Source organism: Oncorhynchus keta, chromosome 34, assembly GCF_023373465.1.
Source record: "Oncorhynchus keta strain PuntledgeMale-10-30-2019 chromosome 34, Oket_V2, whole genome shotgun sequence".
In the NCBI taxonomy this organism is placed as follows: domain Eukaryota; kingdom Metazoa; phylum Chordata; class Actinopteri; order Salmoniformes; family Salmonidae; genus Oncorhynchus; species Oncorhynchus keta.
This window is the reverse complement of record NC_068454.1, coordinates 67,608,357-67,626,838: the sequence shown is the minus strand read 5'-3', so window position 1 is coordinate 67,626,838 and position 18,482 is coordinate 67,608,357. Positions and strand designations below refer to the sequence as shown.

Genomic DNA, 18,482 nt, shown 5'->3' with positions numbered 1-18,482 from the left:
AGCTGACATGAAATGTCAGTTTGTATCAGACAAAGCCATTTTAAAATGCCCTGAGATTTGTGACAGCCCCCCTTCCCACAATAGCACAAAAAATAGATACAAATCTGTGACGCCATTCTAACCTTTTGGTGCTGAACATCTTGGCGGTGTCTTGTTGCTGCTGTTCAGAGGGTTGTTCTAGGTGAGAGGTTGATCCTTCAGACTGTAGACCTGAGATGGGAGACAGACAGACAGACAGACAGAGACAGAACACAGACACAGTGAGATTTTCAGCATGCCAGTGTCACCCAGGAGCTGTCAAGGTAGCATGACCGAACACTCCCCCCAAACAACCCCAATTACCTGCCCTCGAACTGACAGTGGAAGACTGACTAGGCAGCTAGAGGGGCACAGTGCACAAAACCCAGCTATGGTTTATAAAAACAACATTGTTGTACAGGAGGTGCAGTATATCATGCCAACTTCAACAGGTCACTCTGCATTTACTATGCCTCGTCTGAACGGGTAAATTAATGAGTAATACAAAGTGGTGCACACAGATACAGTATCCATACATATTCTGTTGCTCCTGTGTGTTCCTCCCCTCCAGTATAATGTCTGGGACTTTAGCCTCCTGCCCTGTCATGCTCTGTAAAGGTTACCACAGTGGAGGAGACGATTTAATAATTAATGCAGACAGATCCATGTGGGGCTCACTTCTCAACCTCTCCTCTGTAATAAGAAGAGTGGGGGAGGAGGAGAGTAGAAGGGAGGGGACTGAGGCTGCCTGACTGATTGACTGACAGGGCCACTCAGCTCAGTTTAGCTCTAGGCTAGCAGCTTGATTTGGAATTCAGCCCAAGTGAAACTGCCACTCTCCAGCACCAAAGGATGATGTGAAACCAGTGTGGTTAGAGTATCTATACATTTATAGTCGGATGCAGAAAGAATGAACCCCTCACACACACGCACAATCATTCATACTCTACTCAATGATGTACTGTAATATATGCATTATGACTAAGAGCTCATGTAAATCGTTAAGAACCGATAGTAAAGCAGGGTTTCCCAAACTGGGTCCAGGGGCCCCCCTAGGTCCATGTTTAGTTTTTTGCCCAAGCACTACACAGCTGATTCAAATAACCAACTTATCATCAACCTTTGATTATTTGAATCAGCTGGGTAGTGCTGGGGCAGGACAGTTTGGGAACCCTGGTTTAGAGGACTATTACATAGGAGACTTGGTAGAAATTCAGCTCAGAGGATTAAGGATTATTCAGCTATTTCTGGGACATTGTTAAAAGCCCCTGGCATTATCTCTGACAGCAGAGAGACCAAACAACTAGGTTAAAGGTCACATCCATCAGAGGGATATTATTGTCTATTATTAGGTTACGACATGGTCACCACATGTTGATGATGATCATGAGGACATTATTGTATTTGTTAGGAGATGATTGTTGCGTCATCCAGCATCCAACACTGGATCAGGAAGACCTGTTTGGTGGAAACGCAAACATCTCTTCATGGGGAAATTCAAATTGGATTTTATTTATGAAAATAATGGTCCAAAGATGATGTTAAATATTGTACCCACTATATAGACGATTGCTTTATGATCTGGACGGGTTACGAAATTAAATTAAACAAATGTCTTAAGTACTAGAATTACAATCCATTTCCTTCACTATGGAAAATAACATTAACTCTATACATTTCTTAGATATACTATACTTGTTACAAAGAAGGGACAATCTCTAAGTACTACAGTTTACAGAAAACCTACAGATAAAACTACTATACTGATGGATAGTTAGATCGCGGATAGTTATCACCATTTCCCCCTAAAAATGAGGTTTACCAGTAAGCCCACTTCATAGCCAGCATCGCATCTGTGACACAGAGGAAGAATATGACAGACAATCAAATTCTCTCCTTGAGCATTTCCGCTTGAGAGGAAACTCCGAAACATGGCTTGATAAAGCTCTAAAACAAGTTAAATGTCATGTTGGTATGAATGATTCGGGAGACAGGCGTAGGAATGCGTAATAGGGTTTTTTTGTGCAGCGCAACAACACTGGCCTCGAGGACGATCACAGGAACGCAGTGCGGGTCGATCAGGACCCGATGCAGCTGCCGAAGTTGTGGCGGCGCCGGACGGACCAGTCGCAGCATCGTCAGACGGGCCATTCCATTAAGGGTTGATTATTCTGTCACGCTGGTATGAATGATTCGTGAGACAGGCGCAGGAATGTGTAATATTTTATTTCTTTTTTTCACCCAAATTACAACGTGCCATGTAAAGGCACGGGGACAAAGACCAAACAAACACATATAAAACACAGGGTGGAAACCCAAACAAAAGAGAGAGGAGTACCTCAAATTAATAACACAAGTGCACAATGATTATCACACGGGACGAGACTCGTAATCACCTGCGCAATCCACAATTTTCTATTTTACCTTTATTTAACCAGGCAAGTCAGTTAAGAACAAATTCTTATTTTCAATGACGGCCTAGGAACAGTGGGTTAACTGCCTGTTCAGGGGCAGAACGACAGACTTGCCAGCTCGGGAATTTTGAACTTGCAACCTTCCGGTTGCTAGTCCACCACTCTAACCACTAGGCTACCCTGCCGCCCCACAATGTCACGAAAGCCAAAACACATAGCACAGGTACTCACATGATCAACGGACATAGTAACAATAATCGACCGCCCAATGGAAACCAAAGGGCACATATATACAAATACAATCAGTGGGAATAAGGGCCAGGTGTGTGTAATGAAAGTTCCAGAGGGATCCGTGACATTAACAGCTTGAAAAAAAGCCAGTTACTTAATAAATCGCAGCAAAAACAGATGGAACAGTTCTCTGTAAACTGAACAAAATTATAAACGCAACATGTAAAGTGTTGGTCCCATGTTTCATGAGCTGAAAATAAAAGATCCCAGAAATGTTTCATACACACAAAAAGCTTATTTATCTTGAATTTTGTGAACAAATTTGTTTACATCCCTGTTAGTGAGCATTTCTCCTTTGCCAAGATAAGCCACCTGACAGGTGTTGCATATCAAGAAGCTGATTAAACAGCATGATTATTACACAACAGAATGCCACAGATGTCTTAAGTTGAGGGAGCGTGCAATTGGCATGCAGACTGCAGGAATGTCCACCAGAGCTGTTGCCAGAGAATTGAATGTTCATTTCCCTACCATAAGCTGCATCCAACATGGTTTCAGAGAATTTGGCAGTACGTCCAACTTGCCTCACAACCGCAGATGGCGTCATGTCAGCGAGCAGTTTGCTGATGTCAACGTTGTGAACAGAGTGCCCCATGGTGGCGGTGGGGTTATGTTATGGGCAGGCATAAGCTATGGACAGCGAACACAATTGCATTTTATCGATGGCTATTTGAATGCACAGAGATACTGTGACGAGATCCTGAGGCCCATTGTGAGGCCCATTTCTTTTAAGGTACCTGTATCTGTGTCCAACAGACGCATATCTGTAATCCCAGTCATGTGAAAACCATAGATTAGGGCCTAATGAATGTATTTAAAATGATTGATTTCCTCATATGAACTGTAACTCAGTAAAATCTTTGAAATTGTTGCATGTTGCATTTATATTTTTGTTCAGTATATATACATACACTCACTTTCAATGATCAAGTCTACTGTCAATAAACACGGGCATGTACAGTGCATTTGGAAAGTACTCAGACTCCTTGACTTTTTCCACATTTTATTACATTACAGCCTTATTCAAAAAATATCACATTCACATAAGTATTCAAACCCTTTTGCTCAGTACTTTGTTGAAGCACCTTTGACAGCGATAACAGCCGTAAGTCTTCTTGGGTATGACGCTACAAGCTTGGCACACCTGTATTTGGGGAGTTTCTCCCATGCTTCTCTGCAGTTCCTTTCAAGCTCTGTCAGGTTGGATCGAGACACTGCACAGCTATTTTCAGGTCTCTCCAGAGATGTTCGATCGGGTTCAAGTCCGGGCTCTGTCTGAGCCACTCAAGGAAATTCAGATACATGCCCCGAAGCGACTCCTGAGTTGTCTTGGTTGTGTGCTGAGGGTCGTTGTCCTGTTGGAAGGTGAACCTTCGCCCCAGTCTGAGGTCCTGAGCAGGTTTTCATCAAGTATCTCTCTGTATTTTGCTCCGTTCATCTTTCCCTCCATCCCGACTGGTCTCCCAGTTCCTGCCGCTAAAAAAATCCCAACATCCCAAGCCAACTGACATTTACTCCTGAGGTGCTGACCTGTTGCACCCTCTACAACCACTATGATTATTATACATTTGAACATCTTAGCCATGTACTGTTATAATCTCCACCCGGCACAGCCAGAAGAGGACTGGCCGGGCGGCCAGCTCTTGGAAGAGTCTTAGTGATTTAAGAATGATTGAAGCCACTGTGTTCTTGGGGACCTTCAGTGCAGCAGAATTTTTTTGTACCCTTACCCAGATCTGTGCCTTGACACAATCCTGTCTCAGGACAATTCCTTCGAACTCATAGCTTGGTTTTTGCTCTGACATGCACTGTCAACTGTGGGACCTTTATAGACAGGTGTGTGCCTTTCCGAATCATGTTTAGTCAATTGAATCTACCACAGGTGGACTCCAATCAAGTTGTAGAAACATCTCAAAGGTGATCAATGGAAACAGGATGCACCTGAGCTCAATTTCGAGTCTCATAGCAAAGGGTCTGAATACTTATGTAAATAAGGTATTTCTGTTTGTTTTTTTACTGTTTTCGCCTTGTCATTATGGGGTATTGTGTGTATATTGATGAGGGGGAAAAGAATATTAATCCATTTTTGAATAAGGTTGTAGCGTAACAAAATGTGTAAAAATTCAAAGGGGTCTGAATACTTTCTGAATGCACTGTATTATCACCAGAGTCCTCTTTAAATTCTGCCTTCCAGAAAACACCTTCATTCACCTATAAAACGATCAAGAAATCTATCAAACATATTAGTTAAATCCGATGTGGTCAGAGAGAGAAGAGGCCTTCATAAAATAATGTACCTCTTGTAGCACCATAAGGAAATGTTCTGACTTAATATGAACTTAGTCTAAGACCCATGATATAAAGCCATGTAGAACTTGCACAACTAAAGGAGTTATTTATATGGTTATTTATAAGGTTATATTGGAAAAACATCCCGGGCCTTGAAAGTACGCCTTGGAGAACATAAATCCACTATCTTTATTGAACAAAATCATTCTATTAATTAATTGCGTTGAGTCGAGATCGAAAAAGTTCCTCCACCACACAGAGGTGATTAGGTCAACAAATTACTCCAAAGAGAAACCATGTGGATGTATAAATTACATTCTGTATCTCCACACGGTTTAAACTAAGAATAAGATTTCACCTCCTTTCTATAGGGCAAATGTAGACTGTTATACAAGAACTGTTATACCCCTCTCACAGTCCACCCCAAGAATAAAAATAAAAAATACAATTAATTCCATTCCCCACCCACAAGAACCCTCAATGCACCAAGTAGTCAAGATGAATAGCTTGATTAAGCTTCCTCCATGTATATCTCACTAGGTCTGGGTTTTTTAGTCTCCAAATATCCACTATTTCTAATGTGTCCATAATATTTGTGATTTCCTTAAGGGCATGATGATAGTTTGTAGAGTGATGACCTTAAATGTACTTAACACTGAGTTATAGTCTCCTACCATAATGACTTGATCGTTTGTTGCCTGTAAGTTCAATAAATTGGTATAAATGGTTTTGAAGAAGTATGGATCATCCTGATTTGGACCATATAGATTAAATGAGCCAAATCTCTTTGTTGTCCACTTTCATATTCAAAAGGATCCACCTTCCTTGCAAATCATTCCTGACTATTTGCACATTCAGAACAATATTTTTGATAATTAATATCATCACACCTTTTGAGTTCCTTTGTCCATGACAGAAAATTATTTCACCACCCCATTCCTTTTTCAACTCAACTTCATCTAAGGATGTAGAGTGAGTTTCCTGTAAACAGTATATGTTATATTCCTTTTCTTTTAGCCATGTAAAGACAGATCTTTTTTTAATAATCTGCTAAACCGTTACAATTATAACTGGCTATACTTATTTCACCCCTTACCGTAACAAGATGCTCTTCTCAGTCTAAACTGACCATAATTAGTGCTTGTAAAGTTACTGCCATCAGAGGTAAATTAGAGCTTTCAAATGTCTGATATTTAGAATTCAAGAAACAGGTTCTAGCAATATTTGTTTTATACCCTTGCCTGTTTGCCTGTGAGCCAATGCCACAGATGTTAGAAAATTGAGACAAGATATTATGTGTGTAGTAAATCTGAGTAGGTTGATGTGTATGATATTGGATGTGTTTGAGCAAGAGTGTGTATGATGTCTGTATTAGTTACATCTTATCTCAGCACAGAACATGACTGTGATTGAGGTTGACATTTAGCATGTTCACATCGACAAGTATTCTATTTTTATAGGAGTACATATGAGTCATGTGAATAAGAATATACAGTAAAGAAACTATTCACACTTGGTTGTGTTACAGCCTGAATTGTGTGTCACTGATCTACACACAATTCCCCATAATGTCAAAGTGGAATTTTGTTTCGAGACATCTGTTGTAATGTATGGACTTTAAAAAAAAAAACTGAAATGTATTCAACCCCTTTGTTATGGCAAGCCTAAATACGTTTCAAGAGTAGAAATGTGCATAACTAATCACATAATAAGTTGCACAAACTCATTCAGTGTTCAATAATAGTTGTGAACATGATTTTTGAATGACTACCCCATCTCTGTACCACACATATAGATCATTGTAAGGTCCTTCGATCGAGTGGTGAGTTTCAAGCACATTTTCGATTTTGAATTAAGGCTTTAACACAACAAAATGTGGAATAATTCAAGGGGTATGTTTACTTCCTGAAGGAACTGATAATAAGAAGATATATAAATGCTGCAGAGAGAGATGTTGTTATTTTACACCGTTTCATCTCACATTCAGCACCGCGCTGTAACCTGTGAGAGAATACAGAACAACGGTACATAAAGAGAAAAGTGGGGCCATTTCAAAGAGTTGCACAATTTACTTTGACTCATTGATCACAGTGTTGTAGTGCTTTAAAATGATTTACCCAGAAAATGTTTTACGGATGAACCGGAGCCATATCTCTGAAAAACGTAAACAACGCTCCAGACTATCTTTCTGAAGGGCCAGGGGAAACCAAATCCTCCAACAAACTGAAAAAAGGGTTTTAATACTATTTGTGATTGAACACACGCACGCAAGTACAAAGGCAGACAGGCATATACGCACAAACACACAAACACATTTGTTGATCAGTTTTACAGCAGTTTCCACCTTTTTCCTATCGTAATAGACGGTGAAAGGTTGGGACTTAAACCAGAGAAACAGAGTGGTAGGAGGTACAGTAACTAGGGACCTTGTCTGAGATAAGTGGTTTTCTTTCCCACATTCATTCATTAAGCCAGCCTTGTGTTTTCGTGAAACTATCTCAGAGCGGACCGAGTGTCCTGACAAACACAAACAGCCCTTAGCAGCAAGACCTGCTAATACTATTTGAAATAATTTCAAATACTTCACATGTGCTCGATTCATCTTGCCTGTTGCAATGGAACCAAAATAAGTGCAAACCCCACCCACCTGACACTCTAGGCAGGCTAAAGCAAATACTCTATTTCAAATACTATTTGAACCCAGGTAGGCTTAGCAGTGTGGGTAAACTGCACACAGGTAGACAGACAGGACAGCAGGTATTACTGCTAGTCGATAATACTGCTGGTCAGCACTTCTGTTGAAAGCTGCCTGGTGGACTGACGGAGGACACCCAACAGCCCAGTAGTTATTATGAGCCGGTTATAAGGTCTGTTATACTAAAGCCTGACAGAGCAGTCAACACACTGGCTGATACTGTAATGACAGAGGCTTGGATACAGATAGATCCTACCATAAGCATTGTCACAACTGTAAGCTACAAACTCACAGGAATACAGTACCAACGAAGGGGACAAAACCATGTAAATATTTGTCACCCACACAGTGCTGTATGTGCATTGATATCTTGTTTCATTGCTATATCAATACCTTAGATTCAAACTGAAACGTTCAGGATTAATTAATCCACTTAAAAAACTGCTTACATAGCCAATATTAAAATGTCCTAAAAGATCTAAATATGAGTTAGACCCATGTGCAGCAGTGTCCCAGTCCTGTGTTCTCGCTCTCTCTCTCTCTCAATTCAATTCAAGGGGCGTTATTGGCATGGGAAACACATGCTTACATTGCCAAAGCAAGTGAAATTAATAAACAACAGTGAAATAAACAATAAAAAGTGAACAGTAAATATTTCACTTACACAAGTTCCAAAAGAATAGAGACATTTCAAATGTCATTATGTCAATATACAGTGTTGGAATGATGTGCAAATAGTTAAAGTACAAAAGGGAAAATAAATAAATGAGTTGTATTTCAAATGGTGTTCTTCACTGGTTGCCCTTTTTTTCTGGCAACAGGTCACACATCTTGGTGCTGTGGTTGTTGCACACTGTAGTATTTCACCCAATAGACATGGAAGTTTATCAAAAATTGTTTTTGAATTCTTTGTTGGTCTGTGTACTCTGAGTCTGCCTACGGCGACCTTTCTCAATAGCAAGGCTATGCTCACTGAGTCTGTACATAGTCAAAGATTTCCTTAATTTTGGGTCAGTCACAGTGGACAGGTATCCTGCCGCTGTGTACTCTGTTCAGGGCCAAATAGCATTCTAGTTCGCTCTGTTTTTTTGTTAATTATTTCCAATGTGTCAAGTAATTATCTTTTTTGTTTTCTCATGATTTGGGACCAGCTTGCTAGGGGACTCTTCTCCAGGGTCATCTCTCTGTAGGTGATGGCTTTGTTATGGAAGGTTTGGGAATCGCTTAATTTCAGGTGGTTGTAGAATTTAACAGCTCTTTTCTAGATTTTGATCATTAGCGGGTATCGGCTCTGTTCTGCATGCATTATTTGGTGTACACAGAGGATATTTTTGCAGAATTCTGCATGCAGTCTCAATTTGGAATTCTTGGTTGGTGAGCAGACCCCAGACCTCACAACCATTACATTTACATTTACATTTAAGTCATTTAGCAGACGCTCTTATCCAGAGCGACTTACAAATTGGTGCATTCACCTTATGACATCCAGTAGAGCAGTCACTTTACAATAGTGCATCTAAATCTTAAAGGGGGGTGAGAAGGATTACTTATCCTATCCTAGGTATTCCTTAAAGAGGTGGGGTTTCAGGTGTCTCCGGAAGGTGGTGATTGACTCCGCTGTCCTGGCGTCGTGAGGGAGTTTGTTCCACCATTGGGGGGCCAGAGCAGCGAACAGTTTTGACTGGGCTGAGCGGGAACTGTACTTCCTCAGTGGTAGGGAGGCGAGCAGGCCAGAGGTGGATGAACGCAGTGCCCTTGTTTGGGTGTAGGGCCTGATCAGAGCCTGGAGGTACTGAGGTGCCGTTCCCCCCACAGCTCCGTAGGCAAGCACCATGGTCTTGTAGCGGATGCGAGCTTCAACTGGAAGCCAGTGGAGAGAGCGGAGGAGCGGGGTGGCGTGAGAGAACTTGGGAAGGTTGAACACCAGACAGGCTGCGGCGTTCTGGATGTGTTGTAGAGGTTTAATAGCACAGGCAGGGAGCCCAGCCAACAGCGAGTTGCAGTAATCCAGACGGGAGATGACAAGTGCCTGGATTAGGACCTGCGCCGCTTCCTGTGTGAGGCAGGGTCGTACTCTGCGGATGTTGTAGAGCATGAACCTACAGGAACGGGCCACCGCCTTGATGTTAGTTGAGAACGACAGGGTGTTGTCCAGGATCACGCCAAGGTTCTTGGCGCTCTGGGAGGAGGACACAATGGAGTTGTCAACCGTGATGGCGAGATCATGGAACGGGCAGTCCTTCCCCGGGAGGAAGAGCAGCTCCGTCTTGCCGAGGTTCAGCTTGAGGTGGTGATCCGTCATCCACACTGATATGTCTGCCAGACATGCAGAGATGCGATTCGCCACCTGGTCATAAAGGGCAATGGGTTCTATAACTGATTAAAATATTTTTAGCCAGATCCTAATTGGTATGTCAAATTTCATGTTCCTTTTGATGGCATAGAAGGCCCTTTTTGCCTTGTCTCTCAGGTCGTTCACAGCTTTGTGGAAATTACCTCTGGCGCTGATGTTTAGGCCGAGGTATGTATAGTTTTTTTGTGTCCTCTAGGGCAAGATGGATGGTCCTGGCAATATGTATTTGTGGTTCTGGCAACTGGATCTTTTTTGGAACATCATTATTTTTGTCTTACTGAGATTTACTGTCAGGGCCCAGGTCTGTCAGGGCCCAGGTCTGTCAGGGCCCAGGTCTGACAGAATATGTGCAGAAGATCTAGGTGCTTCTGTTGGCCCTCCTTGGTTGGGGACAGAAAGAACCAGGCTCTGGCACATACAACTGGGCACACACTCACACACTAATAGAGGTCACTTTAGCTTGGCAGGAAACACAAGGTGATTATGGAAATTCAGTCAATTACTGCAGACAAGAGTAAACAGCCTTTCCATCATTTTTGACCCCTATATTTACCTTTTCTCTCTGTGTGTGTGTGTGTGTGTGTGTGTCAACAACTGGATGTCAGAATAACTCAGAGTCGGCAAAAACTCCTCAGACTGGAGCCAGGAGACAACCAACCAGCAACTGTCTATACAGGCAATTCCACAGTAACAGAGTCAACTCAAATCAATTTTTATTTGTCACATACACATGGTTAGCAGATGTTAGTGCGAGTGTAGCGAAATGCTTGTGCTTCTAGATCCGACAATGCAGTAATAACCAACAAGTAATCTAGCTAACAATTCCAAAACTACTACCTTATAGACACAAGTGTAAGGGGATAAAGAATATGTACATAAAGATATATGAATGAGTGATGGTACAGAACAGCATAGGCAAGATACAGTAGATGGTATTGAGTACAGTATATACATATGAGATGAGTATGTAAACAAAGTGGCATAGTTAAAGTGGCTAGTGATACATGTATTACATAAGGATGCAGTAGATGATATAGAGTACAGTATATACGTTGTGGCAGAGCTAATAAACGGGCTCTGCCCGATCACTAAAATGGCCACCCCTGTCAGAACTACAGATCACAAAATGGCCGAAAAACTACAAGTCCCAGAAGCAAGGGGAACCCTCAGAAGGTGGAGCCGACTCACAGATAAAGGGTCAAGAAAAACCAGGAAGAGGAAGAGAGGGGCTGGAAGGAGCTATGAACAATAGAGAAAGAGACTATAGAGATTGGCTGGATTTACCGTGTTGAAGATTGTTTGGACTTACCTGTTGGCGTTTGGACCTGGACCTACCGAGAACCTGATTCGTGTACCGAACCCTGCTATCCTTGACCCGCCTACGGCCTGGGTGGACCAGGACGGAGAAACAAACACACAGGTACTGTCCTGTTCGAAAGAACTCTCATTCTTGGGTGATTTGGTGACAGTTTACCACTTAGTTTGCTCCTAACCTTGGAAGAGGTTTGCCACAACGTATACATATGAGATGAATAATGTAGGGTATGTAAACATTATATTAGGTAGCATTGTTTAAAGTGGCTAGTGATATATTTTACATCATTTCCCATCAATTCCAATTATTAAAGTGGCTGGCAGTGTGTTGGCAGCAGCCACTCAATGTTAGTGGTGGCTGTTTAACAGTCTGATGGCCTTGAGATAGAAGCTGTTCTTCAGTCTCTCGGTCCCAGCTTTGATGCACCTGTACTGACCTCGCCTTCTGGATGATAGCGGGGTGAACAGGCAGTGGCTCGGGTGGTTGCTGTCCTTGATGATCTTTATGGCCTTCCTGTGACATCGGGTGGTGTAGGTGTCCTGAAGGGCAGGTAGTTTGCCCCCGGTGATGCGTTGTGCAGACCTCACTACCCTCTGAAGAGCCTTACGGTTGTGGGCAGAGCAGTTGCCGTACCAGGCGGTGATACAGCCCGACAGGATGCTCTCGATTGTGCATCTGTAGAAGTTTGTGAGTGCTTTTGGTGACAAGCCGAATTTCTTCAGCCTCCTGAGGTTCAAGAGGCGCTGCTGCGCCTTCTTCACGATGCTGTCTGTGTGGGTGGACCAATTCAGTTTGTCTGTGATGTGTACGCCGAGGAACTTAAAACCTACTACCCTCTCCACTACTGTTCCATCGATGTGGATAGGGGGGTGTTCCCTCTGCTGTTTCCTGAAGTCCACAATCATCTCCTTAGTTTTGTTGACGTTGAGTGTGAAGTTATTTTCCTGACACCACACTCCGAGGGCCCTCACCTCCTCCCTGTAGGCAGTCTCGTCGTTGTTGGTAATCAAGCCTACCACTGTTGTGTCGTCCGCAAACTTGATGATTGAGTTGGAGCTGTGCGTGGCCACGCAGTCGTGGGTGAACAGGGAGTACAGGAGAGGGGTCAGAACGCACCCTTGTGTGGCCCCAGTGTTGAGGGTCAGCGGGGTGGAGATGTTGTTGCCTACCCTCACCACCTGGGGGCTGCCCATCGGGAAGTCCAGTACCCAGTTGCACAGGGCGGGGTCGAGACCCAGGGTCTCGAGCTTGATGACGAGCTTGGAGGGCACTATGGTGTTAAATGCCGAGCTGTAGTCGATGAACAGCATTCTCACATAGGTATTCCTCTTGTCCAGATGGGTTAGGGCAGTGTGCAGTGTGGTTGAAATTGCTAGGGTGTCAGGTAGGGTGGAGGTGATATGGTCCTTGACTAGTCTGCACTTCATGATGACGGAAGAGTGCTACGGGCGGTAGTGTTTAGCTCAGTTACCTTAGCTTTCTTGGGAACAGGAACAATGGTGGCCCTCTTGAAGCATGTGGGAACAACAGACTGGGATAGGGACATTGAATATGTCCGTAAACACACCAGCCAGCTGGTCCTGCTCTGAGGCGCGGCTGTTGGAGCTCTGGGCCTGCAGCCTTGCGTAGTTTAAATGTTTTCATGGCTGCAGTGAAGGAGAGTCCATGTTTTAGTTGCGGGCAGTGTCAGTGGCACTGTATTGTCCTCAAAGCGGGCGAAAAGTTATTTAGTCTGCCTGGGAGCAGGACATCCTGGTCCGTGACAGTGCTGGTTTTCTTTTGTAATCCGTGATTGACTGTAGACCCTGCACATACCTCTTGTGTCGGAGCCGTTGAATTGAGATTCTGTCTCTATACTGACACTGCGACTCCGATTTCTCACTTTCAAATGTATATGTCAAACCAAAACCAATGATTACAAAGTTAAACAAACCATACAACTCTATGCACAAGGACTACATTGAACAATTTCCACTGAACATTAAAAAAAATACTTGAAGAACAGTGTAGATGCAGTTTAGTAACAGAATGACAGATTTTAAAGTAAAAAAGTTGTTTCGTTCTGTATAGTATGATGTTGTTCATACTGGTTTAACAATTAGCAAATTGATGTCCAGCTACTATTTGAAGCATATTTCCATATGTGCCTGGTAAATAGCTGTACTGTCACACCCTGACCATAGTTTGCTTTGTCTGTTCCTATGTTTTGGTTGGTCAGGGTGTGATCTGAGTGGGCATTCTATGTTGGATGTCTTGTTTGTCTATTTCTATGTCTGGCCTGGTATGGTTCTCAATCAGAGGCAGGTGTTTGTCACGCCTTGGTCATTGTATTTTGTGTTTTCGTTATATATTTGGTCAGGCCAGGGTGTGACATGGGTTTATGTTATTGTATTTTCGTATTGGGGTTTGTAGTATTTGGGATCGCGGCTGATTAGGGGTGTTTTATAGGCTTGGCTGCCTGAGGCGGTTCTCAATCAGAGTCAGGTGATTCTCGTTGTCTCTGATTGGGAACCGTATTTAGGTAGCCTGGTTTCGCTTTGTATTTCGTGGGTGATTGTTCCTGTCTCTGTGTAGTTTCACCAGCTGTAATTAGGTTTTCACGTTCCGTTTGTTGTTTTGCATTTTGTAATAGTTATTTCATGTGTCGCTTTTTCCAATAAAGTCATGAGTAACTACCACGCTGCATTTCGGTCCGACTCTCTTTCGACAAACGAAGAACGCCGTTACAGTGTTAGTCATTGTCTCTGATTGGGAACCATATTTAGGTAGCCTGGGTTTCACTGTGTGTTTGTGGGTGATTGTTCCTGTCTCTGTGTTTTGCACCAGATAGGACTGTTTTAGGTTTTCGCACGGTTGTTGTTTTGTTAGTTTATTCGTGTAGTTTCTTTATTAAAGTACAATGAATAACAACCACGCTGCATTTTGGTCCGCCTCTACTTCACCTAAAGAAAACCGTTACATGTACTGACATAACCATAGTACAGCACAATAATCTACTTCACATAATACTAGTAATATAATACACTCTGTATATGTATCCAATGACACCTAATTTAATAATCAGTCTAGGGCAGTGGTCACCGACCTTTTCTGAGTCAAGATCACTTTCGCAATCAAAAAGCAAGCTGAGTATGTATTTTCATAAAACATTACTGTGATATGGCATTAACACAATGTTAAACATTGTGAAATAGTGTTAATGCAAGTCACATTACTCTAAAATAATCTTAAAAATCTTAAAGCCCCAACAGTTTGCATTTGTGGGCTTCTTTTATGTCGTAAAAAAAGTAAATTCAGGTGTGACTCCAACTCCCAGTCATTCATCCTTCTGGACAAAGATGGAAAAGAAAGAGAGTGAGGAGCTCCAGTACATCAAGAGAATATTATTCTACTATTAATCAATCAATCAATTTGATAGACAGTAATGGAGTTAATCGGTTCCTCTCTGTCCTCACCTCTGCCCCGCTGAACAGCGCTCTCTCGCTCCTCTGACTTCAACTTTATGGCCGATGTTAGCTAGCTAGCTTGCTAGATACAGGGCTCGAGACTTTTTTCATCACCGTCCCAGAATCATCCCAAAGTGCAATTTAAACCGTTCCACACTGAAGATGAACTGTCCCAAATTAAAATATGTATTAAAAATTTCTGGGGAGAGATGCCAACATGGGTCTACTCATAGGTGATCTAAAAGGCTAATATGACTAGCCTACTACTGAAATTGATACATGGGGCTGTCAACTGAGCCAGAAATAGATATATTTTGCATAGGCTAAATGTGAATAAATAATTAGCCTACATGTAAAAGTGTAGCCTAGGTTACATGCATATTGGCTACAGACTCTCATGTCCACGCCGATGCTGACTGACATGAGGGAGGCATTAGAAATTGTAGCCAAGCTTTAATGAGACTTTTAATTTGGCCTAGATCAGTGGAGGCTGTTGAGGGGAGGACGGCTCATAATAATGTCTGGAATGGAGTGAATGGAATGGTATCAAACATGTGAAAATTATAGCCGTTCTCCCCTCAGCAGCCTCCACTGGCCCAGATAAGCCAGTCATTTTGACAATTATTAACATGAACTTCTAAAGGCTTGATTCTCTTGACATACTCGAGGCATGGTTCGTTCTGATCAAATGGTCACAGGAGCAGAGAGAAAGGTCAGTGACTGTAGCACACTGCACACATCAGCCACCTTGCAAGGCAGTCAGCAATTTGGAACTATTTAACCATAAACTTAACTGTTTAAAACCTGGAGGTTTTATTTCGTTTTAGGAGGCATGTCTTCCCAAAATCAGACCATATGTTGAGGGAATTATTTTATTAACGCTTCATTGTGTCATTGAAACCAGCATTTTCTGTTGTTCTATTGGTTTTCAAATCTACTTTCTTTCATTGTCTAGCAGGCAAAGACACAATCCTAGTCATAAGGCAACCCATGCTAGTTGTTGCATCTTTAGATCTCCCCTCTTACTACATTCCTAACAGATATTCTATGTGACATGAAACGGCTCGCATGTGCAGTGCACTTTTTTAGAACAGTGTGTTCCCACTAATTGCATTTTGGAACATTCGCGCATAGCCTACTGCCGTGTGCGCATATGTGCTTCTAATGTGAACGAATACGTTTATTAATATTCTAAGCTAAACATCCTGATCTGTTGCCTTAGCGTCATTGCTTTCTAAAAAAAAAAAGAATTTTGGATCAATCGTTCCAGAACTGTCCCAGAGTCTGTTTGAACGGTTCCAGACATATTTTTTTTTAGTCCCGGGGACAATGGGACGCCCTTCATTTCGAGCCCTGACTACATACCCAGAGAGAAAGCACGTTCGATCCTCGCTCCCTCTCTCTGAAACTGTCAGATGATTATTTCTCAGTTTCTTTCCCTTGCTGTGTTGGCTTTAGTAATGATTGGTAGGACTGGGTGCAGTCAGGATACAATGAAAGAGGAAAACAAGAATGAGCGAGAAGTAAGTAGCTAGCTAGTGCTAGTTAATTAGTTTGTTGTTTTCACATCACTTGTCATGAATGCCTGAAGCAGCACTCTCTCAACACCCAATAACTGTGCTCAACACACACCCCTTCAGCCATCCCACTCACTCACTCACTCACTCACTCACTCACTCACTCACTCACTCACTCACTCACTCACTCACTCACTCACTCACTCACTCACCAACAGCCTTCCTCACTGCTTAATAGTCAGCAGCAGGTCACAGTGAAATTAATTGATATATTTTTTAAGAGAAATGCCATGGCGTCCGCAGTGCAATTTAGAAATTGCCCAAAATCCCATAACACACAATCAATACATTTTCACCCACGACATTGTTTTCAAAGTAGCCCAATTTCACGGGAAGACCGCAGACATGGCAACCCTGGTACGGGTTCGCTTCATGCTGCTACAGTGTGGTAGCCAGGTTCCAAGCCAGTGGAGAAGTTGAGCCTCACGCTTCAACACTCTTAAGAGTCTACCTTTAACCTAATAAAAACAGTTCTGTAGGAATGAGGTTTGTGCATCCTTTTATATTATCACAGCATATTGGCTATGTTTGGACTGCCGATATTGTTCTTTTCAGACCATATTATATAAAAAACTTGAGATTTGATAACAAAATAAATCAGTTGCTGTATCACTTGTGAGGCACAGCTGAGCATAAATTGAAATAATTCACTTTTTTATTTTACTGGACTGATGGAACCAGCATCTGATAGTAAGTCTCAGCGGAGGGAGAGAGCAGCAGTAGAGATCTGTATATTATCAAGTCTCCACCCTAACAATGGGAGTTGTTGCCCCAAAGGTGGGAAGGCAGGCGACAAGTTTAGGTCCAAAATAAGCCCATAGAAACACATTGGGCTTATTTTGGACAGATTTGTCGAGAGTGAAACCTCTCGCTTCTCCTCTTCCTCTCTGGCAGCAGAGGGCCCACCTCTCACAGTCCCTGCTCTCTCCTTTCCTCCGGTGAAACTGTCCAGAGAGAGGGGACATCGTCCTCCACCTGATGGCTAAACTTGAGTCGCACCGCATCATTTCTGCCTTATGCACAAATGTATTTTGTTCCTATGACCAGAAAAAGTGAAATATTCCTTGATATTAAAATAGATATGATGAGCTGCTAATAATAAAAACGCAGGGCTATCGATACACGTGGCCGCCATCGATACACGTGGCCGCCATCGATACACGTGGCCGCCATCGATACACGTGGCCGCCATCGATACACGTGGCCGCCATCGATACACGTGGCCGCCATCGATACACGTGGCCGCCATCGATACACGTGGCCGCCATCGATACACTTGGCCGCCATCGATACACTTGGCCGCCATCGATACACTTGGCCGCCATCGATACACTTGGCCGCCATCGATACACTTGGCCGCCATCGATACACTTGGCCGCTATCGATACACTTGGCCGCTATCGATACACTTGGCCACTTATTCATTGCAGCTGCAGTGAGAGTGGAAGTAGGGAGAAGAGTGTTTTATGTTTTTAAAAGTGTTGAATAAAAACAGTGTTGACGTAAAAACACAAACTCACTCATAAAAACAGAAGCTCTCTGATGTATTCTTTGACAGTCTCTCTCTGGTCATGGTTTTAAAAGTAGCCGATTGGCCAGCACAGTAGGCTCTCTTGATTTAGCCACAGCTCTCCTGGTCCGCCGGGTAGGTGGAGTTTGTCCCATCAGACAAATGAAATGGTTAAAAATGGGAACACTTTGCCTACCCAGCGTGCGCAGGGCTTCTGAATCATGAGCACTTCCGACAAGCGCGTAAGACAAATAAATACAAATGAATAGGAGCGCAAGGCTTTATCCTTGGCTTTTCTACAAGGGCGTGTTACAGCCAGCCACTATGCCTTTGTCCCAAATGGCACCCTATTCCCTACATGGTGCACTACTTTGGACAAGAGCCCTATATAGGGAATATGGTGCCATTTGGGATGTATCCTATGACAGTTATTTTTTTCTCCCCAATTGGTAGTAACAGTCTTGTCTCATCGCTGCAACTCCCAGACGGACTCGGGAGAGGTGAAGGTCAAGAGCCATGACTCATCTGAAACACGACCCAACCATACTGCCCATTTAACCCAGAAGCATCAATG

At 42.9% G+C, this 18,482-nt stretch overlaps 1 protein-coding gene across 1 annotated transcript in view; it reads right to left on the bottom strand.

Moving 5' to 3' along the window:
- LOC118375787 (oxidation resistance protein 1-like) overlaps positions 1 to 18,482 on the bottom strand; it is a 187,258-nt gene that overhangs the window by 157,771 nt on the left and 11,005 nt on the right. The window contains exon 2 of the mRNA XM_052494526.1: positions 123 to 210. Within this exon, the coding sequence (XP_052350486.1) occupies positions 123 to 139 (17 nt within the window). The 5' untranslated portion in view covers positions 140 to 210. The remainder of the gene's footprint in view (positions 1 to 122; positions 211 to 18,482) is intronic.